This window comes from Odocoileus virginianus, chromosome 12, assembly GCF_023699985.2.
Source record: "Odocoileus virginianus isolate 20LAN1187 ecotype Illinois chromosome 12, Ovbor_1.2, whole genome shotgun sequence".
Lineage (NCBI taxonomy): Eukaryota > Metazoa > Chordata > Mammalia > Artiodactyla > Cervidae > Odocoileus > Odocoileus virginianus.
In genome coordinates this window covers 60,832,728-60,859,493 of record NC_069685.1, presented here as the reverse complement: position 1 = coordinate 60,859,493, position 26,766 = coordinate 60,832,728, and the positions used below count along the sequence as shown (strand labels likewise).

The window sequence follows — 26,766 nt, the reverse complement described above, 5'->3', positions numbered from 1 at the left end:
TCTGTACCACTGTGCCACCTGGGAAGCTGTAAGTAGCAATAATAATATATAATCTAAGAATAATGAACCTCCTGACTCTGAGTTAGAGGTCTGATGCAGGCCTTACCAGGCTAAACTTAACGTGTCAGCAGGGCTGCTCTCCTTTCCTGCTCCAGGAGTCTGTTTCCTCCACTCCAACTTCTATAGGTTGTCTGCACTCTTTGCCTCCCGGGCCCCACTTCCATCTTCAAAGCCTGCAATGTTCAGTGGAGTCATTCTCATATCACACCGACACTGACTCTTGGTTGCCTCCCACTTCCACTTTTAAGGACCCTTGTGATGATGCTGGGACTGCTTGGATAATCCAGGATATTCTCCCTATTTTCATGTTAGCTGATAACCAGCCTAGCTCTGTCTGAAACCTTGATTATCTTTTCCAAACATATAAGGCAACATGTGGGTAGAATTTAAAGATTAGAATATGGACATCTTAGACGAGCCACTGTCCTGCCAGAAACATTGTCCAGGGCTGAGACTGTCGGGAACAAGGGACATATGTGAACGCAGAACACCTTCCCCCATGAGTGCCTCAGAATGAGACAGGCTTAGGGGAGCCCCTTGCTGGAGTCTCCAGGGGCACACTCTTAAGCACCTGCCTCACGACCTGCACACCACTCTCCTTATCCTCCTCCCTCTCAGCGTATGTGGGGGCTGACCTGCTCTGGGTGCAAGATCTCGGGGGACCCCCTTCTGTTCTGCTCTGTACCCTCGCTCATCTGGTGTTTCCATGTCTTGTCTATTATAAATAGCTGCTGCTATGAACATAATTTAAGTATGTTCAAAGAATCAAAAGAAATCATACTTAAAAAACTGAACAGTAGTATGAAAATTATATTCTTTGAAGTACAAAATAGCAATAAAGAAGATAAACTTATAAAAGAGAACCAAATGGACTGTCTGGAGTTGAAAAGGATGGAAGTAACTGAAAATTTCACTGGAGGGGCTTCTGAGAAACAGCAGTTTCTCAGAACTGCTGTAACAAATCACTACAAACCACATGGCTTAAAACAACAGAAATGTACTGTTTCACACTTCTGGAGGCTGGAAATCTGAAGTCAAGCTGTAGGCTGGGCTATGCCCCCTATGAAAAACTAGAAAATGAATTCTTCCTTGCTTGCTAGCTTTTGGCATTTTCTGGAACTCCATGGTTTTCTTTGCCTTTGCATTGTTCTAATCTCTGCCTTCAATATCATGTGGTCTTCTCTGTGTCTGTGAATCCAAACTTGAGACCTTATTTCCAAATAAGGAATTAATACCTAACTGGGGGTGGGGACACAAACCCACAATAGGGCTGAACAGATTTCAATAGGAGGAAGACAGAAGCAGCAAATTTGAAGACATCAGGATAACTGAGTTCCAGTCTGATGAACAGTTTTTTCTTTTTTAAATAAAAAAGGCAAGGGGATAGGGAAGAAAAATGAACAGAGCCTAATTAGACTGTGTACTACCACATGCATAAAGAGAGCTCCAAAAAGACACGAGAAAGGGAGACCATGTGAAGTACTAGCCAAAATCTCACCAAATTTAATGGAAAACACAACCACAATGTTCAGGAAGTCTGACAAACACCAAGTTAAATAAGCTTGGTGGTTTAGTCACTAACTCGTGTCCAACTCTTGTGACCTCATGGACTGTAGCCTGCCAGGCTCCTCTTCCTCTGTCCATAGGATTTTCCAAGCAAGAATACTGGAATGGGTGGCCATTTCCTTCTCCCTGGGATCTTCCCAACCCAGGGATTGAACCTGGGTCTCCTGTACTCCTGGCAAATTCTTTACCGACCGAACTACCAGGGAAGCCCAAAGTGAAAGTGGAACTTGCTTAGTCGTGTCTGACTCTTTGCGACACCATGGATTGTATATACACTCCATGGAATTCTCCAGGCCAGAATACTGGAGTGGGTAGCCTTTCCCTTCTCCAGAGAATCTTCCCAACACAGGAATTGAACCCAGGTCTCCTGCGTTGCAAGCGGATTCTTTACCACCTGAGCCACAGGGGAAGCCCAAGAATACTGGAGTGGGTAGCCTATCCCTTCTCCAGCGGATGTTCCTGACCCAGGAATTGAACTGGGGTCTTCTGCATTGCAGGCTGATTCTTTACCAACTGAGCTATGAGGGTAGCCCTCATACGATGAATAAGCTTGCATCATAATAAAATGATTCAAGGCCAAAGACAAAGAATCATGAAAGCAACAAAAAAGAAGTGGCAGATCACGTGCAAAACCTCCCACTAAGTTTAAGGGCACCATCAGTGGGATGGTGCATTACAAGCGTTGAAAGAAGGAATTCTCTGGCGGTCCAACGGTTAGGACTCACACTTTCACTGCCAAGGGCCTGGGGTTCCATCCCTGGTTGGGAAACTGAGATCCAGCAAGTCACATGCCATGCAGTCAAAAAAACAAAACAAAACAAACAACTGCTAAAAGTCACTGAATGTCAGCCGAGAATTCTCTAGTAGTGACGCCCTTCAGTAACGGAGATGTTGAGACATTACCAATGAATAAAACCTGAGAGGATCCATTGCTACCTATAAGAAATGTGGAGTCCTTTATGCTGAAAAGACAACAGTGTAAATGTAAGTACATAAGATGTATATAGGATAAACATATAAAGTGGAAGTGACAATCACTCAGTTGTTTCCGACTCTTTGTGACTGCAGTCCATGAAATTCTTCGGGGCAGACTGCTGGAGTGGGTAGCCTTTCCCTTCTCCAGGGGATCTTCCCAATCCAGGAGTCGAACCGGAGTCTCCAGCATTGCAGGTGGATTCTTTACCAACTGAGCTATGAGGGAAGCCCATATAAACCATGTACTATTTTATTCTATCTGGTTAAAAAGGACACTACAAGAATATTGTAAATCTGTGTTGCTGAACACAAAAAGCATAAAGTGGATAATGAATATAACAACAGCATACAGGAGGGTAATGGAACAGATCCACAGATGAGTCAAGTCTCTGTGAATCACTGAAATTAATTTGGTATTAATCCAAATAAGAATTTTATAAATTAAGATGCTAATTGCTCCCAGGGAAACCAGTAAGACTATAACCCAGAATCTATAGTAAAAGAAACAACATGGGAATTAAATTGCTCCACTAGAAAATAACCACCACAAAAAAAAAAGAAAAGAAAGGAAAATAACCACCACAAAGAAAGCAGTAATGGAGGAACAGGAGAACAAAAAGATGCAACTCATTCAGAAAACAGACGGCAAAATAACAGGTTTCAATTCTATGTGATTAGGGATTAAACAAAATGTATATGGCTTACACAGTTCAGTTAATAGGCAGACACTGGCAGAATGGATAAAAAGCCATGATCTTACCATGTGCTATGTAGAGCTGAACTTTAAATTCAAGATACAAAGAGACCGAGAGGAAAAGGATGAGAAAACATATACCAAGCAAATATTAACCAAAAGAGACTGACTTTGACTGGCTTTATTATGTAAAACAAAGTTTATGATAATTTTTCCTAGAGACCAATAAGGACATTTTATAGTGACAAAGGGTCCATTTTTCAAAGAGGAAACATTACATTTTTGCACTTAACAAGATAGCTCCAAAATACATGAAGCAAACTGACAGAATTGAAAAGAAAGACTCCTTAATAATACCAGTTGGAAATTTCAATCCTCAGCTGTCAGTGGTGGAGAGAATCTGTCATTTCTTGGGATCAACACTGTAGGGAGGGCAGAGTAGGGGCTCTGACCCATACTTTACCGTTCAGGAGACTGAAATTTAGAGAGACTGAGTAACTTGCCCAGAGTCACAAACACTGATGACTGACAGGTCTGAAGCAAGACAGGGAGATGATTCCCTGGGGATGGAGATTTCTGAACCCCTGGACATGAGATCGTGCCCCGGATACACAAACCAAGAGCTCTCCTCACTCCCTTCCCACATCCTCCTGCCTAAGGATGCTGCAGGGAGACAGCTGGTACCCAGAGAAGGTGCCTGGCCCAAGAGAATGGCTCGAATCTCAGCCCAACTCCTGACTCACCCTGAGCCCAAATACACTGCCTTTCCCCCAAATGAAGACCCCCTGACGGAGCGGGAGATCAGAACATGCATCCCGCCCCTCTCCCCTCCCCCTCGGCACATGATTCTATCTGCTGCTGCTTTGCAGTGAGACTTCCAGGTGGTCAGGTGACCGCCCTGAATGACCAGTAGCCTGCGTGACTCTAACTGGCTCAGAACCCAGGACATTCTAAACCAACTGCCCACATGACAGTTGCACAGAGAATTCGCATCATCTTCAACTGACCAAAACTGAACGAGGAGCAGTGGATATTCACTAGCTGGGAATGGGATCTCCTGGGCTGGTGGTGCTTTGGGGGTTTAATGAATGCAGTCTGTGAGCCCCAATGCCTCACTGACTAAAACCCGACCAACGGTTGGAACAGCCTGGACTAAGGCCTGGTTGAGGGCAGGCAGAGGCTGAACTGGTTCTGAGTGGGCACCATCTCTGCGCAGTCCTCGCCCACCCAGATCCAGGCTCTGCTGTATAAACTACAGCCTTTACTCTTGAATCGGCTCACTGGTGTTATTTCCACAGTACCTTCAATGGAGTGGTTAGTGGGGATGGCACACGTGTGCACCTACCCTGTGGTTTGGCCAGAAGTGAGTTGTGATGTGTCTGAACCACGGCTGGGGATGGTGAGCAGACCATCTTGACCGCACATGATATTCTTGTGCGTCTAGTGTCTGAATCCCTTGTGATCCTTTTCTTTCGGTTAACCGGGCCACAATCCTGGAAAATGGCAAATTGCTGGGAGAAGACCATGGGGAGATATCAATTCATTCCCAGGTCCCACTTCTGTTCCCCTTGATTGCCAGCTGCCTAGGGGAGTCAGCTGAATCAAAGCTGGGGCTGGGGAGAGGAATGTTGCAATGCGGTGAACAATTAATACACTCAATATTCAGCACTGATTGCACTGGATCATGACTTTATTCAGATGAGACAGTATAGAAAGGGAACCCAGCACAGCGACTGAGAATGTGGGGGCTGGTGCCAATGGTCTGGGTTCAAATCACACCAGGAGTCACGTGAACCTGGGAAAGTTATGTAGACCCTCTTGTTCTTATTTCTTGTTCTGTGATAGGAAAGCGTTAGTAGGGTCTGCTTACTGCTATTATGAGACTGATTTTAAGTGAATACAGATAAAGCCTGAAGAAAAATTATCAGTACTTAAGTGCCACAGAAGTGTTCAAAGATTACTAGCCTGAAAGAATAAGAAATATGGCAGTGGTTCCTCCAGAGAGGAATGACTGAGTCAGGAGAGAAGGTTCATTTTCAGCCTTCACATGGGTTTGGTACTTTACAGCTCATGGGGAATGTCTGACCTCCTGTGAATGCTACATCGCACTGTGGGGTGGGCAGAGAAGGGGCTGTGACCCACATTTTATGATGCAGGGCACTGAAATTGAGGGACTAAGTGACTTGACATCACACTGATGAGGATGAATCCTACACAGGAGTATAGCTGGCCACCTGGGACACAGATCCCTGAACACCTGCGGCCACGAGCTTGTGCCCTGAACCACTGATCCAAGAGTTCCTCTCCTTTCCCCACGCCCCCCTGCAGCTGCTCCAAGGTTGCTGCAGGGAGACACTTGATGACTTGGACAAGGTGCCTGAAATAGGAAAATGGTACCTGTCTGACCCAGTCTCCTGACTCTACATTTAAATCCCTGACCCCAAATTATACACTTTGTCCCAATCAAAGGGCCCCTCTGATCATCAGGGGTATTCAGTCTATTTCCCTTTTCCCCCAGCATCTTCACCCTATAAACGCTTTCCTGGTGCTCTATCAAATACTCTGAATAGTCAGTAATCATCATGACTCCCTAATAGCTTAGGACCCAGGACATTTCAAACCAAGCATCCATATGACAGAATAGCAAAGAATTAGCTTCACCTTAACTGACAACTGTTAATGAGGAATGAATATTCATTAGCTGGGAAAAGGGGCTCCTGAGCTGGTGCCTTGGTGGGTTTAACAGATGAAATCCACAGGCCTCCAGGGCCACACTGACTAGAACCTGACCGGTCATCTGAGCAGCCTGGACTAAGGCCTGGTTGAGGGCAGGCAGTGGCTGAACTGGCTCTGAGTGGGCACCTGCCTCGGGGGTACCCAATTCTCCCTCCGCCTAGATCCAGGCTCTGCTGTGTAGACAACCATTACTCTTGAACCCTACTCAACAGCATCTTCAATGGAGGGGGTGGCCCATGTGCACCCCTACGCGGCTGTGCGGCCAGATGCGGACCCTGAGGCGTCTGAACCACTGCTGGGAGTGGCCGACAGATCCTCTTGACCACACGTGGCGGTCATCTGCTTTCTGGGTTTGACTCCATATTCTTCCCTTTCTTGTTCTCGTCCTGGTCATGATCACGGGAAACAGAACAAAAACTGAGACAAACAATGCCTACGTTGCTGGGAGAAGACTGTGGAGAAGTGTCAGTCCATTCCCAGGTCCCGCTTCTGCTTTCTTTGATCACCAGTTGTGTAGGGAGGTCAACTGAACCAAAATCGGGCTTAGGGAGAGGGACGTTGCAATGTAGTGTGCCCCTGAGACAGCCAGCAGGCTGACTGCATGGGGACACGACTTTACTTAGTGAGACGACACGTTAATAGGAAGGGAGCACAGCGCAGCGACTGGGAGGGTGGGGGCTGGTGCCTGACAGTCTGGGTTCAAATCATACCAGAAGCTGCAAGGACCTGAGAAAGTTACTTAACCTCTCTGTCCTCAGTTCCCTGTTCTGTGATACAGAAATGTTAATAGGCCCCACTTATTAGTATTACATGATGAAGCTTAATATAAACAGTCAGGTAGACCCTGAAGAAAAATGACTGGTCCTTCATAGGTGCTCACGGCAGGTGCTGTGATCCATATATTATGGTACATGGCATTAAAATGTCTTAGATTTTAAGTGACTTCCCTGGAGTCTCGTCTCAAAGCTGATGACCTGATGCGTGTGGGACAATGAATGTAGCTGGTTCCCTGGGGACAGAAATCTCTGAGCCCCTAAATCCTCTAGATGGCGCCCTGGACCCCGGAGCCCAGGACTCCGCTCCCTCCAGTCCTCCAATCCTCCTGCTCCAAGGACAAGAGGGGTCTTAGCCAACAGCAGGACACAGGCCTGACCCAGCTGCCTCCTTGACGTGTTGATTCCTGACCGCAAAGCTGTCCAATATTCTGGAAAGAAGTTCCTTGAAGGATCAGGGGGTCTCATCCCATGTGTCCCTCTTCCCCCAGCATCTTCACGCATCAGCCACCTCAAAGGGAGACCAGTGGTCGGCTTTTCTCAGAGCCCCACCTCTCCAAGCCAAGTGCCCTGAATGGCACGTCTCTAATGAAGCAGCTTGGCCTTCATTCAGCCCTGGATGCGCAGCTGGTGCTGATTCATGAGGAGAGTGACCTGCTGCACTATGCTTGGTGGTTTAGTGGGTAAAGCTGGTATGCCCCGACTACTGATGTGAGCACTTGTCTGAGCACCGTAGGCTTATGGCCTGGCCAGGGAGGGTCCATGGCTGCACTGGGTCTTAGGGCTCACCGTCCCTGCTCATCTTTCCTCATCACAGTCCAGCCCCTGCAGACTCCTCATCCATCCTTCGACCCTGCAGTGGCATGAGAGAGACTTCCGTGTCCTCCCAGAGGGGCCCTCCATAGCCATACATAGCCTGGAGACCCCACCCCAAGACTGTCTCTGAGGATGACCCAGGCCCTCCTCACCTCTGTCACCGAATGTTCATTCCTCTAACGCGGTGGCATTGTCCCTTCCCTCTCCCAGGCAGCACCCAAACACCCAGCAGTCCACATCAAGTGGTGGAAATGCTGTCAGAAGCCCCAGCTTCCTTCCTTTCTGAATACCTTCAGATTCAGATGGCTAATATTTAACTTTGGATTTTGACTTCAACATTCAGGACAGTTTTGCCTGTAATTTCCTTGTTCTTTAATGTCTGTTGCTGGGGCGAGACCAGTATTCTCCTGGTCAGATAAAGGCAGTATCAGGTGTATTCTCTCTATCTGAAATGTTTGGTAGAAATCAGAGGAAGCCATCTGGACCTCCAGTCTGTTCTGTGGAAAAACTTCTTTTTGCATTTCTTGTTTTTTAATTGATGACAATTTATATAAGGTACCCAAATATTTTTTAAGCATTTTATTCTCTTTAATTGAAATGTGACTCATATATAACACTAGCTTTTGGGTGTACAAGATAATCATTTACTATTTGTATACACATTGTGAAATGCTCACCACAATGCCGAGTTAACACCCATCATATGACATGCTTACAAGAAAAAAACTTTCTTTGATGAGAGCTTTTAAGATCTATTCTCCTAGGCAACTTTCAAATACACAATACAGTATTATTGACTACAGTCACCATGATGTACTTTCTATGCCCATGATTTACTTAGTTTATAACTGGAAGAGTTCATACTTTCTGAACTCATATTCAACTCTCATCCATATTTATTCAACTCTCCCCATTGCCCACCTCTGGCAACCACCAATCTGTTCACTGTACCAATGAGTCTGTTGTTTTGTTTGCTTAGATTCCACATATAAATGAAACTGTTACCATATTTCTCTGTCATACTTATTTCACTTAGCATAATGCCTTCAAAGTATACCCATGTTGTCACAAATGGCAAGATTTCCTTTATCCCTTTTTTTTAATGGCTGAATTATATATGCATATATATCACATTTCTTTGTCACCCATCAATAGACCCTTAGGTTGTTTCCATATCTTGTCAGTGATGCTACAATGAACATGAGGGTGTATATATCTTTTCCAGTTAGTAAATCCAGAAGTAGAATTGCCAGGTCATATGGTAACTCTATTTTTTAATTTTTTGAGGAACCTCCATACTGTTTTCAATAGTGGCTGCACCAATTTATAATCCTACCAACGGTGCACATGAGTTCCCTTTCCTCCACATCCTTGTCAATGCTTATTGTTTCTTGTCTGCTTGATAACAGCTATTCTAACAGGTGTGAGGTGTGGTATCTCATGGTTTTGCTAAGGTACCCAAACCGTAAGTGCAGAGTTTTATGGTTTCTTGTAAATATGAGGACATCTGTCCCACACCCCGTTCAGTTTACCGGATATCCCCAGCATCCTGGCAGCCCTCTGAAGAAGGGAAGGAGAGGAGCTGCTAACTTATCAGCTGATAAGAAGGAAAATCAGTTACTCCGTGCATACTGCGAGCACGATGAATTACACACAGTTAGCTCACCTGGAAAGTAGTGGAGGGAGCTGGAGGGCTGGGAGAATCCAGTACCTTCGGGATTTCTGCTGTGGACGCCTGAGGTCAGGGTTAGGAAGCTGTGAGAGGAGCTTTTCAGAAGCACCTGGGCTTTTACAGAGGAAAACACGACTACTTCCCAGAGTGAGAAGCTCCCCTGGTGGCTCAGCCAGTGAAGTGTCTGCCTGCAGTGCCGGAGACCCATGTTTGATCCCTGGGTTGGGAAGATCCCCTGGAGAAGGAAATGGCAACCCACTCCAGTACTCTTACCTGGAAAATTCTATGGACTGAGAAGCCTGGTAGGCTACAGTCCATGGGGTTGCAAAGAGTCGGACCGTGATTTCAGTTCCCAGAGTGGGGTGCCCACTGCAGTCCACTGAGAGCCCTCCCTTTGTTGAGGGTCCTTTTTCTATACTTGTGTTATTTTACATACAAATGTTTAAAAAATAAACCCAGCAGGAGCTCAGTTTTGCTTGATATTAAAAGGGTTAAATATAAAACACATATAGGAAACTAATGCTGAACCCATACAGACCATATCGGGGAAAAACGGGCGCTAAACAGCTGACTCAGGAGGCGGAGGGAGGCGCCTCGTGTGTCTCATTTAAGCGTCCAGACGCTGTCCAGGCTCCACGCCCTCTATGTCTCAGGGTGAGTCCTCCAATCACGGATCTTCCTTCGCAGGTGTGGCTCCAGGACCTGCCGCGCACACAGAGATGCTATACTCAGTGAGAGGTGGGTGGGCTCTCTGGTCCGTGTGCAGGACCCAGGCGGCTATCCAGACCTGGGCCTGGCTCCGCCAGGGCTCACATCCCCAGGGCGCTGGGGCCTGTTTGCTGCTCTTTACTAAACGTGTTGTCTAGTAGCGGAGAGATGTTCTATAAGCGGTGATTTAACCTGGGCGTTTGGCCAGGCAGTGTTCAAGTGACTGGTCCTTTGAAACAGTGTAAGTGATGCGGAGGAAAGGGCTCCAGGATGAAAAAAAAGGCCGGGTCCCTCTGTCTGGGCGCTCTGAGGGAGCGGGAGGTCTGATGAGACACAGGTGGGCATGGTAAATAGCCCTGTCCCTCCAGCCCTACTCAGCCTGACTCATCGGGAGACCTACACAGTGGAAATGGTTAATTCTTAACTTACGTTTTCCTCCCCAATAATCTTTTTCTTAACATTCCCCACCAGTCTTGCTTGCCTCTGTTTTTCAATTTTTAAAAAAGATTATGCAGTGGTAAAAAAAAAAAACCCCAAAACCAATAAGGTTTATGGCCTAAATACTCCAATGTGAAAAAGCTACAGAAAACACTATTTAAAATAGAATGAAATATGGGTTTCTTTACTTATGAATTTGGAAATTAAAGAAACATAAGCAATTTGTAATCTGCCCCCTTACACTATCTCAAATGAGAATGGCATCGAGTTTGCTTCAAGTTTTTGTTTTGTTTTTACATACATGTGACAAATCTGTAGAAGCTCAGCCTGAGAAATGGTGCTTTGAGGGGACTCGGGCCCCTCACAGGGCTCTGCAGAGTCTGGGTGGGGGTGGGGGGCACCCACCAAGCTGGGTGTGAATCCTGGGGTAGTCTTGATGCCAGGACTACTGAGCATGGATAGGGTTCAAAGCTGGCCCGCATGAGCTGCCCTGCTTGCATGAGAAGGGACCCCAGGTGCCTCTGTCTCTGTCTCCATCGTTTTCCCAGGAGGCCTGAAGGAGCGGGGAGGGTCAGGGTCACCTGGTGCTCTCTCATCCTATCCAGTTTCAGCGGATCTAGCATTCAACTGCTGAGTGGGGGATATGCCCCCTGTTGGCATTAGGGGGGTTTGGGGGAGGAGAGTTGGGTCTTGTACTACTAAGATAGTCAATAAACCCTGGGAGACTCTTCCAAACACGTGTGGTGTGAACAGTGCAGCCTGGAGGTGGGCAGGGCTGGCTTTGCAGGAACCTACAGCCCTCCAAACGCAGGAGCCCCTGGAGGGTGTCGCCCAGCAACCTTAGAAGTTTATGTGGAGTGGGCTGTCGTGTCCAGGAAGATGCCTCAGGGCGCCCTGCATGTGTCTGCATGGACTTTGACCATCCGCTTGTGTCTCCTTTGTGTGAAATACTGGCCACCCAGGGTGCTGCTTGGTTTTGCTGGTTCTTCTAAAAGTGCCAAGAAGAAAGCAGGCAGTGGGGCACAGGGCCTTATCTGCCTTTCCCCCTGCAGTTTGCTTGCTTCCCACTCCCATTTCCTCTTCCACTTTATCTCTTTCCTTCATCCTAGCAGACTAGGAGAGAGCTTCCTGGCAGCTGGAGCGAAGACAATGGCACATGTCCGAGGCACCCAGGGCAGAACTACATGCTGGGTGGGTGGCGGTGGGAGGGGGCAGGGCAAAGTCAGACTCCACTGGGGTGGGATCTGGGAGTGGGGTAGCTCCAGCTGGGTGGGTCCAGGCTTTCTGACTGCCAGCCCTGCCTCCTGCCCCAGGAGAGGGGGGCACTCTGGGTTGCTCAGCACGATTAAGTTGATGCAGACAGGGTGTGGGTGGTGGGGCAGAATCAAAAGCCAGGGTAATGCTTAAAGAAGTGGAGGAAGGGGGCTGCAGGGAAGACTGTACAGATTTTATAGACGATCCCATGACCTCAAGTACCTGGATGAGACCAGGTCCTCCTGGAGGAGAATCAATAAAAAGAGGGAAGGGGGAGGGGACAGGGAAGAGCTACCTAGAAGAAAAGCTTTATGGATTCGAAAAAGAGAAAATGAAAAGGTGAAAAGAGCAATAAGTAAATCACATGCAGACTGTTGCCCTCCCATTCAGAGTCTTCGCTGCAAGCAAAGCAGTGTTCTAGGGCCCGAGGGCAGCAGTGGTGTTGGCGGGGGCTGGGCACAGGAGAGGAGAGCTGAAAGTCCACAGTCAGGGTCAGCAGTTGGGGCCCTGACGTTCCCGGGATTCTTTATGTAGCCCCATTTCGGGGCCCCTTCTGTCCCCATCTATCCCAGGACTTAATGGCTTCACCTCTGCGATGAGGGAGAGGGGTCTAGAACCTCTAGGACCCCCTTTTCGGCCCTCAAACTCTGTAACTATGACCAGGTGCCATGCCTGTGTCACCGGCGCCGCCAACAGGCAGCCACGTCTCCACACCTTCCCTTCCTCCTCTCTCAAGGTCCGTTTCCTCAACAGCCTCCACCAACCGTAGTGTTCTCCAACGTATGGCAGCGTTGGAGGCATGATCATGAGTATCCTGCCACCCTCCCCAGTCAGTCAATGGATTGATGAACCAATCCATCCAAACTCAGGGGAGCACTTGTCACAGATTAGGGGGTGTGTGATGGGCCCCTTGGGAGAGAAAGAGGCCAATTCCATGGATGACTCACATGTCCTGTGCCTGGGGCGACGACCTTAGTTACGTGGGATATACTTAGTCCTCACAATAACCCTGTAAGTTTTCTAGCCCCTTACAGGGGATGAACACAAAATTAAAGGTAAACTAACTTGTCCAAATTCTCTTGGTCTGCAAGCGATGCAACAGGGGTCGTCCTCCAGCAGGTGTTGGTCACATAAATCCCCAGTCCTGGCCAGGGTTAGTCCCGGAGCCTTGGAAGGACTGGGGATGGGGAGGTGGGGACCTGGGCCTGCCTGGGGGAAGGTTGCAGGGTGGGCAGGGCTGGGGTGTTAGGGGGGCAGAAGCGGGCACTGTCTGGAGGGAGCAGGGGCTTCTGAGAAGGGCCGTGACCTCCAGCCCCAACGCCCAGAGGCGCTCTCCTGGGGCAGGTCACTCCCAGGGGCCCGGGTCAGCAGGACCGTGAGGACAGGGGTGTGCAGCCGGCCCCGCAGTCGTTCACAGCGTCCTGGAGAATTCCTGCTGGCTGTGGAGGGGCTCGAGGGGCGGCTGGCCCCAGGATTCGGGATGTGGGTGAGGAGTGGAGGCGAGAAAGGTGCTCCAGGGTGTGCTCCCCCTCAGCTCTGCGGGAGGACCTGGGAGCCCGTGGAGGGAGCTGGGGGGACGTCATCTCTTAACTTCCCCACCCCTGGGAGCAGCGCCCTCAAACCGGGAGGAAGCCTGAGCACAGGCCGTGGAGGGGCTGCCACGAGACCTGCAGGTGCAGAGGGAGAGCGGGAGTCTGCTTCCCCAGCGCCAGGAGCGTGCACACGGGACTGCTTCTCCAGGCTCCCGCGCTGGTGAGGGAGCCGCGTCCCGCCAGACGTTCTCATCCCAGCTCAGCCGCCAGACTCCGACCAGTAATGATTGTACTTTATTCCCAAGAGAGGCCAAGCAAACGTAAGCCAAGGCTTTGGTGTCTGGCAGTGGCAAAGGCAGCAAGAATTGGTCTCTTGGAAATGATTATCTTCAATGACAAAGCAGGAAAAGGTGATTACAAACACCGTGGAGGCCTGTAGACATAATAACCTCTTCCTGTTAAGTCGCTGAAATATGGAAAACACCAAACAAGCCCCTCCGGGGTTTCCTTTTCTTTCTGATTTTACACCCTTCTTCCTCAGTTGAGACTCATTCCCTACATGGAGCCTCGGGCTCCACCTTTGCTCCTTGAGTCATACATGCGCTCCACAAGCCCTTCTTTAGAGAGACAAACTGGAGCGATAGAGTTAGGAGAGAAAGTGGCCCACTCATTCCTCCTATTCCAGCTGGGGCCATGCTGGCTCACTCAGCATCACTTGCCTCTTTTCTCTGGATTCTCAGCCTTCCCTGGGCTCCCAAGAGCCAGAGGCCTTCTCCAAGATCACAGTTGCAAGTCTTCAGATGAGAAAGAGAGAGAGGATCCCTCCTCAACTTCTCACGCTCCGCCCCCCATTCCCACCAGATAAGAACCACACTCACCTGCAAATTATCAACCTGAAATTCCACCTGTAATGGATGTGCTTTGAATTAGATGAGTTCCACCAACAGACCCTGGGCCCAGATCAGAGCCGCTGCGGAAGACACACTGTTCCTTGAGGATGGAAATATTCTTTCTGCCTTGTTGAATACAGCAGTTGCTCACACATAACTTCTAAGGCACTTGAGACGTGGCTGGTGTGATGGATGGACTGAATGTTCATTTTATTTATAATTAGCTAGTTATAAATAGACAAATCTGGCTAGGGAGCACCCACATTGGATGATGGCACAGCTCTAGAACCCAAAGATGAAGACACAGTCTCCCCTCCTCTGGGGGTTCCTTGAAAGTGTAGTTTACTGGTCTGATGTGACCATGCGTTTGTAGGTTCTGCTAAGACTCACACACACGTGCCAGGCACTAAAAGAGGCCCTGGGGGCAGAGACAGGAAGAAGGTCAACCCCCAGCTCCCAGTTAGGGGTCCCACCTGCCAGCAGAAGTGAAGAGCGAGGTGTGGGGCACACCTGTGCTAGACAATTTCAGAGAAACAGTTGAAACCATCTGGACTCTGGGATCATGCCCCATGTCTCTGGTGAGCTCGCCCGGCACTTTGGGCCGTGCTCCCCACTGCCCCCTCCACTTCCACTGCACCTGGAATGTTCTACAGTTGCGGGGCAACGCACTGTGAGCCCTCTTCAGTTTAAGTGCTTTTCTGGGTCAGACAGTCCCCGGCTGATGTTGTCTAGAAGAGGAGTCAGGCAACCTCTGGAAGCTGATGAAAAGTAAACACTAGTCCCTCTCTCAACACGAGGGAGAAGAGGTCTCCGAGCCTCCTCTCTCTGCCGGGACCCTGCAGTCCACTCCTGCTGATCCACGCCAGGCCTGACTCCTCGTCTCTGCCTCTCACCAGCTGCTCTGGTGAAGTGTTTGGTCACACGTCAACTGTTGGAGAATACCACAAAATGTGCAAAAGAGGCAGGAAGTTCCTTTCTGCAGACACTGAGGCAGATGCCCCTGCCGTTCTCACTGCAGCCTTATGCCAGCATCTCCTCTCCTCCTCACCTGGAAGGAGCACAGACTGAAGACTTTAGAGCCCATCACCCCTCTTTTCCCCATGGCCTGGATACTCTGTGTGTCTTCCTTCTGTCCCTCTCTGTCTTTTCCCTCTTAAGGTGCTGCCTAAGGTTCTTGGATGGCTCCTATGGAACCTACTGGGCAACTGCTCTTGGATCTCAGTGGAGCCTTTATAATTGCACACGGCCAGGGTCTCACCACGGAGAAGGCAATGGCACCCCACTCCAGTGCTCTTGCCTTGAAAATCCCCAAAACGGAGGAGCCTGGTAGGCTACAGTCCATGGGGTCGCTAAGATTCGGACATGACTGAGCGACTTCACTTTCACTTTTCACTTTCATGCTTTGGAGAAGGAAATGGCAACCCACTCCAGTGTTCTTGCCTGGAGAATCCCAGGGACGGGGGAGCCTGGTGGGCTGCCGTCTATGGGGTCGCACAGAATTGGAGACGACTGAAGTGAGTTAGCATAAGCAGGGTCTCACCAAGCACCACTGGGAATCTGTGATCTAGAGATCAAGGATTTCTAGGGCAATCTTGTTATGAGAAGCTTGCTTCTAGGCAGGGGGAAAAGTGATCTTTTTAAATATAGCAGTCTGTTTATTTTGTGGGTAAAAATTTCAACACCCCTGCAGGACAGTTAAATTCTATTAAAATGTCATGCATTTCACACAGGAGTCATGAAACAAAAGGATCCTCAGGTCAGGCTTTGCCTCGTTTTACATTTGCATGGACTTGAAACCACTCGGCTTCCGTAGGAACCCCAGACCCTATCTCCTCTGGCAGGTGTGACGGGGATGGACGTGCGTGGCAAGGCTGCGGTCCCCTGCCGAGCTCCCCTGCCCCACCTTGCCTTCACCCCCCTTCACCCTTCACCCCACACGCACAACCTCCCCTTCACCCTCCTGGGGAAAGGAGCCCAGTGCCCACCCTGATGCTCTCAGTCCCTGAAGATCTCTGAACTGTGTTCCGCACCCAGCACACAGAAACCAGGGCTGGCATAAGTGATGGGAGACTGATTTTCCACACCAGAATGGCATTTCCTATTCTTGGCAACATTTTCTGAAGGAAAATACTAGACCTTAGTTGGTGAAAGTTGGAGTTAAAAGTCCCCCCACACCCCCCATTTATCCTGGGAGTGTCCTCCTTTCTCAGATTACTCCAGAACTGGGTATGATGCATGGGTTCACCTGGGGCTTTTGCAAAAGTAAGGAAGGCTGCCCCAGAGCCCCGGCTGAGATGGGGAAGGTTAATTCTGAGGCTTCCTATATATATATATATGTTTAAAAAAAAAAACACACTTTGGAAATGGGGAGAGAGACAGGAAGGGTGCACCCTTGAGAAGGCATCCCTTTAATGTTAGAGTATCTGGGGGAACAAAGGCTGGGGTTACCAGAGTCTCAGACCTGGTGAGCATCCCGCACAAGGAGGATTGGGAATAAGGATTAAAGTCATAATTTATATGCCAGGTTCACAGCAGAAGTTTAGAGTCTGTCCCAAGGAAGCAGAAGCCCCAGAGAAAGTATACAGGACTGGGAACTGAAGGGTTAATCTACAGGACCTGGGTCCCTGTTTGCTGACTGAACAACTCAGCAGAACCCCCTACCACCGCCCCCACCCCTGCCCCTGTATCGCGTCTCCTTTTTCTCTAAAGTCAAATACAGTTATAGATTCTTGTATCTGATCAACCAAAATACCAAGAGGGGAACATAAAAGCCAGCTCAGAGTGGAGATTTGTCATTGAAACAAACTGCTTATTGTCCCAGTCACAGGGATTGTGAGATGCAGTTCTGTCCACTTAGAACTCGGTGAACGTCTTCCGGGATGGCAGTGGTCATTTTTCCTGGTTTACTGAGGTGTGCTTAGCATACAGTATACTGCACATACTGCAGGTGTACACGTGATAAATCTGGACACACTACCCTAGTATAAATAAACATGGTGTCTGGCCTCTCTCCCTGATTACTGGTACAGAGATTCAAAATTCCCTGGAACTTCCTGTGTGCTAAGATAGCCTTTGTTATGCCAAAGAGATGGCTCACTGTAGATCCCTGAATGGCTGGAGGATGGGAGTGAAAGGCCAGCTGCAGGATTAGATGGTTTGAACTTCAAGCCAAACTGACCTCCAGGCAGAGGGAAGTGGGCTGGAGTTTAACTTCACTTGGTCAATGATTTGATTAATTGTGCCTACATAATCTGGCACATTCAGTTGTGTCTGACTCTTTGCGACTCCATGGACTGTAGCCTGCCCTCCAGGCTTCTCTATCTGTCCATGGGATTCTCCAGACAAGAATATTGGAGTGGGTTGCCATTCCCTTCTCCAGGGGATCTTCTCGATCCAGGGATTGAACCCGGGTCTCCTGCACTGCAGGTAGATTCTTTACCATTTGAGCTACAGGGAAGTCCCTGTCCACAAGCCTACATAATAAAACATCCTATCCTAATAAAACACCCGTAAAATCTCTGGACACCTGGGATCAGTGGAACTTCGAAGATGGTGAACACATAGACATGGACATGGCAGGAGGTGGATGTGTGAGAACTCCACAGGAAAGGGCATGAAAGCTCGGCATCCAGAACCCTCTTAGAATTCACCTGTGTGTATCCTTTATAATAAAACTGTAAGTGTAAAGAGATGGCTTCCCTTAGTGCCAGAGCCTGCCGGCAAACGAACCGGTCACGGGCGCAATCGCCGAAATACCTGAGAAATAAAAGACTAGAAAAGATGGGGTTGAGAGGGACAGAGTCAGTTCTCGACTGAAACCGCCGACTTTATTGAAGAATACCACACCTATATATGTGCTAACAGGAGTTACTAATAGATTAAAGGTTTGCATATGTGCAGAGCTACAGGCACAGATGTTTTAAATTCCTTCACTTAAGGACAGTAAAGTATTACCCTAGCACCCAACATGACTGAGATCAATAGAACATTAACTAGATAGATAACAGGCTTCAATCATGAGTTTATCAGCACCAGGAAAACAGGTGAAAGATCGCTACAGCAATTTCCTTGAGGGAGGTGAGAAAGGCCAACCTGTGCTTTAATAAATCAGGGGTGGCGGGACAGAGAGGGACCTCTTGATCTCTCTCAGAGCCAAGAAGGAGCCTGAGCAGTCAGGCTGGCTCCCCGCATCTCCCCCTTTTCTTTTGACTAATGGCCTTTATATCTCCCTCAAAGGAAATGGCTGCGTTTACAAATGGGAAAACATCAACAATTCTTTTACTAGGACTATTTTCCCAATTTGTCCCTGGCCATTTAACAGAAACAAAAGCATTGGCTTCAGCCTGAGGGAAGGCTTGATTGATTATCGCACAAGCCAAAGTGAGCACAGTGTAAGCTAGGGCTTGTCGAGGTTGAGCCGTCTCTGCAGTTATCCTCCTTGCTTGAAGAATAAACTCATGCATCTGCTGATTTGTCGGGAGAAGATTTCTCTGTTGAAGAGTCAGACGACTCATCTGCTGGTTTAGGGATCTCCTCCGTCTGGCGTACCAGCCTTCCTGGAAGCCAGCGTGGTGCTTCAGCATCCTGTGGAAAAACACATACATAACCCCTCCCCCAAATTAACACGGGATCTGGGCCATGCCAGTTATTATCTAACGGGTCCTTCCACAAGACCATCGGTTTCTTACTAGAGATTTGAGGATCCCAAAATCTCTGCGCGGCTGAATGTCCTTCTTTATCTACAATTAAAAAGTTTAAAATGTATAAAGCGTGATTAAGGTAATTTCTAGGTAGAAGGGGGTAGAGCTCTCCTCTCTGTGATATGGATGTTAACATTTCTTTAAATTCCAAAAAGGGGGATGCTTTGTCCTTCCCTTTTGTGACAATAAAAGCATCCCAATTCTCTCTATTGTACTCAAATGCTTTCTCATCTAGTTCTCCTTGATCCTCATGAGAGAGTTCAGACTCTGAGTCAGATGTTAAAGCAACAGCCTCCTTTTTACTAGATTTTGGGTCTTCCGGGGAATTGCAAATGTGTTCAACTGTCCCGGAGGTAGGCTGCAGATTTTTAGGAGTTATAAACTTTAGAGCAGTTAGCATAATTTTTAACGTAGAAACAAAGAACTGTTTACTACTACTTTGACCCATAATTTTTACTCTCAACTATACCCTCTCCACCCACAATACCTGCAACTTCAGACGCTGCCCGCGGGATTACTTGTTTTTGGGTGGCTGTAGTCCGGGATCCGCTCGTGTCCCTGTTCGGGCGCCACTTGCCGGAGCCTGCCGGCAAACGAACCAATCACGGGCGCAATCGCCGAAATACCTGAGAAATAAAAGACTAGAAAAGATGGGGTTGAGAGGGACAGAGTCAGTTCTCGACTGAAACCGATGACTTTATTGAAGAATACCACACCTATATATGTGCTAACAGGAGTTACTAATAGATTAAAGGTTTGCATATGTGCAGAGCTATAGGCACAGATGTTTTAAATTCCTTCACTTAAGGACAGTAAAGTATTACCCTAGCACCCAACATGACTGAGATCAATAGAACATTAACTAGATAGATAACAGGCTTCAGTCATGACGAGTTTATCAGCACCAGGAAAACAGGTGAAAGATCGCTACAGCAATTTCCTTGAGGGAGGTGAGAAAGGCCAACCTGTGCTTTAATAAATCAGGGGTGGCAGGACAGAGAGGGACCTCTTGATCTCTCTCAGAGCCAAGAAGGAGCCTGAGCAGTCAGGCTGGCTCCCCGCACCTTAGTCCTAGGAATTATTTCACAGGAATTATCATACCCCAGGGGTTGTGGGAACCCCTAAATATATAGCCAGTCCATCAGAAGTGTGGGTGGCTAGGAATCCCCAAATTGCATATGGTTTCTGATGGAGGGGCCCTCTTGTCGGGAACTGTGTCCCCCACTGTGGGGTCTGATGCTAACCCCAGGCAGTGTGGTGAACATCAGATTCATATTACTGTATGCCCAGAAAAGGGAGCAAACAGCATTCTGTGTCAGAAATGAGGGATCTACTACAAGGCCCTGATGCACTGAGACATGCGGTCTGGGAAGAGAAAGGATGAGAGGGTGAGGCAGTGGGGAGCCTCTGACCCTTGGGCGGCCACTAGGTGATTCATGGTATGAAGTGGCAGCTGTGCTGCCGTCTCTTACTTAAAAGTAAACCACAGAGTTGAGAGGTGATACACCCAGCTCCTGGGGTTTGGGCCTCAGTGGATGTACAGGAATTGTAGAACAATAAGAAAACAAGTATGCAGCCCCTGGGGCACTGTCACCTGTGGTAGCTAAAACTGAAGCGAGAGAAAGGGCTGGGGGCAGGTCTCGGCACTGACGAGCTCAGCTGTGGGGCGGGAGAGGCGGCCTCTGGTCATCAAAAAGGTCAGCCTGGTGAGGAAGACGGCAACACTGAGAAACCGCGGACACCAGGGGGTGGAGTCTGAAGGGTTTCCTTCTTGGGCTGCTTTCATCGGCTTCCTGAAGAACCCGTGCTGAAATGGAACGTGCCAGGGCTAATGTGGAGGATGCATCTTTGGTTCTGAAGGCTGCAGAGTGGAAGAGTGTGTCTGGCCTGACACAGGACACACACGTCACTAAAGAACAATCACAGAAGGCAATGCGTGACTCAGACACACCAAAGGTTATTCCCGATGGAACAGTCAGCCTTGTGGGCTGGATAAAAGGCCCTGCAAAGTTTGTTTCCCCTGAGGACAAAGACTATCCGACTCCCCCCTATAAATGCCAAGTGGCGCACCTCAGATGAAGCAGCTGAAGTGCTCTGCACACAAGCCAAGAATGCTGCACTGGTTTTATGGCAATCGCGACTTTAACCCTCACTCAGGGCAGGGCAAGTGCTGTGATTGAGGCACGCCGTGTAACCTAACTGCTGTCAAATCAAACAGCAGCCCAAAATGACTTTGTTAGATTTTTCTGTCTGTTTCCCCTTATGGGTTTTATAGATGCTAATTAAGAAATAGACTAAAAAAATGGCAAAAAGCAGAAAGGAAAATCAAGGCATGAATCCCAGCAGAATGGAAATCTCTGCACGGTGTTTGAGAATAGGATGGATAAAGCAGGCATTAAAGGCATTTAAAAGTCTTAATGGAACACCATCAGAGGATGAGTAGAACAAGGGGACATGGGTTCTCCAACTTGTCTTTCCACTCTATTTAACCCAGTGTGGAGTAATTTTAAAAGCCAGGAGGCAAAGATTACAATGAGAAACCCACCTGGGGGTCAGCTGGGCTGACAGTGAAGCAGATTTAACTAGTTACCTAGATAAAGACTGATAAAGGGGCCAGTGTGTCTTGGCTCAAGTGTCCGCCCAAGGACCCAAAGCCTTATGCATGTCTGGGTGGAATGACTGGGAGGGAGGAAGGGAAGTTTCTCGGGCTCCTCGACAAACGAACGTCATGTACTGTGCAGCACACAAACCTGTGGGTGACACAGGACCTCCTGAAGCCTATAATTTGAGAAAATAATAGAACTGCATGAATTAATAGGATTAAGACAGAAGGTCTGGATGAAAACTGGAATGTTTTATGCAGGCTCTGTGTGAAGTGGCCACGTCAGTTTTACCTGAATATATTATGGAGATGGACACTGGGTCTGACTAGAGAATGTTTCCCCTGCCTGGTATTATAAAAAAAGGGCACATAAATACGCCCTTCATTCAAGCAATCCTAATTGCTAAATGGGAAGCAGTAAAACGTCAGAGGCTACAGAGTATAAAATAGAAGTTGAAGTGTTGGTACACAGTTTTTCGTAGGATAGACCCATGTAGAGTATAGACACTGGGCTTACAGCAAAACCCTGTGATTCCCTCCCAGTGACCACTGCTGGGACCACTGACTAGAAAATTTCCACTTGAGGCACAATTACTCTCTTGTTCTCAGACATTAATTGACTCTGCCCTACAACTGAAGGACATTAAATAACCTTGAAGCCCAAAATACCATAGTATTTCGGGTGATGGAAAAGGGACACTATAACAGAGAAGGAAATGCCCAGATGAGTTTCATAATAAAATAGAAATGGTTTGCACAGGAATATGCTATTAGGGAGCTGCAGAGACTTGCGCATCGTACCCGTGGGCAAGTACACTCATTTTCCCCAGGCTGACTCTGGGATCACATGAGGAGCCACTGATTGTATTGCCACTTGGGACAGTGCCCTATAAACAGCTCTTGATTAACCAACAAAGATCAGATTAACTTTCAGATGACAGTTACAAGGTGAGCAGTTTCCTATTTGGAAGACTATCACTCTGATCAAAGAAGTTAAAAATAAATTAGCTCCATGGGGCTATGTTTTGCATCTACTTGCCCCTCTGTTTGGGTTTTTCACTGAGGCATGGGTGGTGAACAATAGCTTGTCCATGTGGCCAGGCCAAAAGGCAATGGAAAACTGGCCTCCTGGAAGGATGCCCAGATGGGGCACGGCCCTGTGTAAATCACCATGGAAATCTGAAGACTGACTTAAAGTAGGATATGTCAATGCCCTTTAGAAAAACCATGCTTCAGATTTGTAAGATGACTGGAACTGATGAGTGGCTATGCTAATGTGTTGGTTTGAGGGGGCCTCCTTGGTCTATGGACTGTAGTAACACAGAAATGGGCTGAAACTGCACACACTCCTTTTGAACCCTCAGACACAAAATGCCAAGAACTGTTCTGTCTGTCAACAGGGGAGGCACAAACTGCTGATGACCATGGGGCAGATTCCCCAAGAGGAAAGTTGGCAAGTGATTACACTTGACTAACTTGGGGCCCCAAGGGGGCTTATAGCTAAGTCCTGGCAGGAACAGACACTAACTGTGGACTGAAATGTATGTACCAGGTGGTAGATACTGATGTTCAGATGGGGTGGTTAGCCTCAGAATGACGTCACAGTATACCCAATACAAATACCCATGAACCAATGGCGATGGGACATTTTACTAAGAAAGAGGACGCTTGCAATTTTGCTGTGTAAAAGGAATATAGGGGAAAGATACACAAATACACATGCACAATGTCACCACACAAACTCACACACAGACACAGCCCATTCCCAGGACACAAATCTGTACCATATACAAGGGACTACAACAGCTTGTAGAAACACGGTCAAAGTTCTTTACCTAGAAAATTCACCTATATTCTCATGTCTAGTTAGATACACAAGGGATCAGAAATGGACAGAAAGATTATTAAAGGAAACAACTGGAACTACTAGAAGTGAAAAATACAGAAATTAAAATTAAAACTCCTTTAATGAGCTATAGCAGAAGATTAGAGATACGTCAAGAAAGAAACATAGAAATGAAAATTAGGTCTGGCATATTTTTCCCAATTCAGTATATAAAGAAATGGAATGTTCAAATAAAGAGGTTAAACAATATGAAACACAAAAGGGGGGAAGCTTTGCTCATCTTCCAATTTTATTCCAAGGAGAAACTGGAGACAATGGGAGAAAGAAAACATTGAAAGTAATTACAGTTGAGCATTTCCTGGATTTGACAAAAATATCAGCCTCAGACAGCCAGATGAAAATCCTAGCCATGTGAATAACTTTAAAAATCCACATAGAGCTACATTCAGGTGTGTCTCAAGAAAAACAAAGGGAGTGATGAGAAAGGGCTGTTCTTACCCCATAAAAACAACCAGCGAAAGTAGACCCAAAAGGAACTGAAACACCTTCATATGCTAAGATTCAAAAGATCTGTGTAGAACTACAGGCCTGAATGTTTATTCAAATAACAGTGAAAAGAGTAAAGATGATTCTTTAAGACAAAACTGAGGTAGTTAAAGGGGCAATGATCTCAGAATAAAAGTCTGAGATGTTGGGACGTTCAGTGAAGACTGGTGAACAGAAATGAAGTCCTCACCAGATGAAATAACACTATTTTCCAAATATGAAGTTAAAAAAAGTTAGAAGTGAACTACTAGAAAAAAGTAACACATGGGGTGAGAAAGATGGCAGTCAGATTTGAAGACTTCTTTTGTTCAGAGTGAAGTAAGCACAAATAGAAAAAAAAATTAGAAATAAATACAAATATATAAAAACATAGTAGAAATAAATGAATATAAAAATACTCACTTATACTAAATTTGAATGGGCTTGATATGAGAGTTTAAAAGCTTTTATCCAGACTAAATAAATCATGTAAGACACATCTACATATAAGTACACATATGTATTTTTGATTAAAACTTTTGGAAGTCATACCAAGCAAACACTAGTGAAAGAGAAAGATTAATGAGGCCACATTAATAACTAGAAAACTAAGTATGCTTGGAGAGCGAAAGGATTGTTTTGCCTTTAAAAGGTAAATACCTGATAATAAATTGTATAATTCAAAGGAAAGAATTGTAATTCTCTACTTCCACATAGACTAGCTGTGTGACCTTGGACAAATCACTTTCCTTCTCTGGGCTTCATTTTCCAGATACATTCCTTGGGGGTAATAACAGCACCCGTAGCTCCGTGGTGGTGAGAGTGAAGGGACATAGTGAGCTTCCGAAGTAAGTGATGCTTCAGAGGGCTTGTGTGATGGAAGTGAGCTCTCTGGGGGCGGGGACGGCTCCTAACTCTCCCACCCACCCTCTGGCCCCACTCAGTGCCAGGCACACAGGAGGTCCTCACACGCTCAAAGGAATGGAATCTTGTTTCAGCTCTTTGTGCTGCAGCCCCAGAGAGCCAGCGCCAGCTCCTGAGCACCCTCCTCTCCCAGGCCAACTCTCCTGTGTTTTTCCATCTCATTTCCGATGAGCTGGAGTCGGAGCACCAGCTCTGCCCCCGCTTCGTGCTGAGCCTGGCGGAGGCAGGGTGGCGGAGGCAGGGTGGCGGAGGCAGGGTGGCGGCTGCTCCTCCAGGGTGCACCTCCCAGGGGGTGCTGGGAAGCAGGGCAAGACGAAGCCCCTCCAGAGTCAGCCCTGCTTTCCCAGGGGCCCAAGCTCCTCAGGCAGGAGTGTGGGGCTTCAAGCCCAGAACCCCTACTCCTGGCTGTGTGACCGTGGACACGTCACCCACCTCTCTGAGCCTCCCCTCCTGTACAGTGCGGCTGCTGATGACGCTGGCAGCCCCCTGGGGTTGCTGGGATGCAGGTGAAGTGTGGGGCACACAGTTGGCACCGCATAGATGCACTGGGCACAGCTGTCTCAACTTTTTATAGTGCAGCTCTTGTCTTCCATAGATGGAGAAGCTGAAACCCAGAGAGGGCCAGTGTCTCGTCCAAGGTCACAGAGCCTTTATCTTGCTGGTTCCAGCTGTGTCTTTGGCTATTTTCCTTGCACAACCCCAAATACCAGCAGGGCTGGGCCTCTTGAGTGGACAGACAGGGGGTCTCCTGGGCTGAGGTGATGGAAAGGGCATGGAATGGAGGAGAGCATCAACAGGAATAAGAGGGCCTTACTTGTTTTCTCAATAAATCCTGGAAGAGCTACGAAAGTGGTATTATTGTCATCCTCATTTTACAGATGAGGAAACTGAGGCTCAGCAAGGTGATGTCACTTGCTCAAATCACACAGTGGTGAGATGAAGTCTTGACTGCAGCCTCAGATGTATTGACTGAATAAACAAAGAGACAGTGGGTGACCCAGGGACACACTGTGAATTATATGGTTTGGGGGGAGTTTCAGCCTGCCTCCCCAACCCACTTGGGGAGGTGGTGGGCTACAATGCCAGCATCTTCTGAGCTTCTGGCTCTTTAGAAACTCTGAGCTCCAGAAGAGGAAAACCCTCCCCTCACCCCACTCCCCCTGCCTACCCCTGGTTAGCAAAAGCCTCGCCTGCACAAGTTAAGCTCCAAGGGGCAGCAGCAGGGCCGCCTTTAGAACTGCAGGGGGTCACACCCACAGGACACCTGCCCAAACACCCTCCTGCTCCCCGGGACTGCATCTGCTCCAGCCAGGGGCCTGGTCTCACTCACTGTGTATATTGTCTCCTGCAAGCCTGGCACCCCCACCCGCACCCTCCAGCCTCCAGTCTTCAGGAGGAGGGCTCTGGCTGTGGACCTTTGTGTCTGCTGGCCTCCAGGGATAGTTTCCAGTGCACTCCCAAGGAGATATAGAGGAAGATGTTTCAGTTTCTGATTCCACAATGGAGAAAGGCCAGTACCCAAGTCTCACTGGCAGAATCCCCCTCCCCGAAAAGACTCTCACAGTAATATAAGCCTCCCAGGAGGTGCCATGACCCCATTTTATTGATATGAAAACCGAGTCATAAGTGAGTGGACTGAAGTTTCACAAATGGAACCTGCCCTTTGTCTTATCAATAACTGGCCCTGCTTCATGGCGATGGGGATGTCTGAAGAGGCTGCACCCTGATGGTGTAGTGGAAAGAGACTGAATTCTGGCTCCATAATGTCAGGAAAATCCCATTTTGTTCAGTCTGTATTATGGGAGGATAAAAACCATATCCTCCCACTGCTGTGTAACAAACCATCCCAAAGTGTATTGATGGGGTCCTAAGTAACAAAAATAGCAGCAGATAGCTATTTGTTCATACTTGGAAACCAAAACATGTTATATTAACAATTCTCCTTTTATAGATGAGGTTCAGAGAAGTTAATAACTTACCCAGGGTCACACAGCTAATTAGTGGAAGGGCTAGAATTTGCAGCCAGGGCTATCTGATTCCAAAGCTCATGTTCAC

At 47.8% G+C, this 26,766-nt stretch overlaps 1 protein-coding gene and 1 long non-coding RNA gene across 2 annotated transcripts in view; both read right to left on the bottom strand.

Annotated features, from left to right (window-relative positions):
- The window catches only part of LOC139037813 (uncharacterized), a 33,862-nt gene extending 29,768 nt beyond the window's left edge, over window positions 1-4,094 (bottom strand). Inside the window, exon 1 of the long non-coding RNA XR_011490727.1 lies at window positions 107-4,094. This is a non-coding gene — a long non-coding RNA (uncharacterized lncRNA). The remainder of the gene's footprint in view (window positions 1-106) is intronic.
- A 15,215-nt stretch (window positions 4,095-19,309) lies between these two features.
- Window positions 19,310-26,766, bottom strand: part of LOC139037673 (nuclear envelope pore membrane protein POM 121C-like) — a 29,886-nt gene continuing 22,429 nt past the window's right edge. Inside the window, exon 5 of the mRNA XM_070474663.1 lies at window positions 19,310-19,397. Within this exon, the coding sequence (XP_070330764.1) occupies window positions 19,310-19,397 (88 nt within the window). The remainder of the gene's footprint in view (window positions 19,398-26,766) is intronic.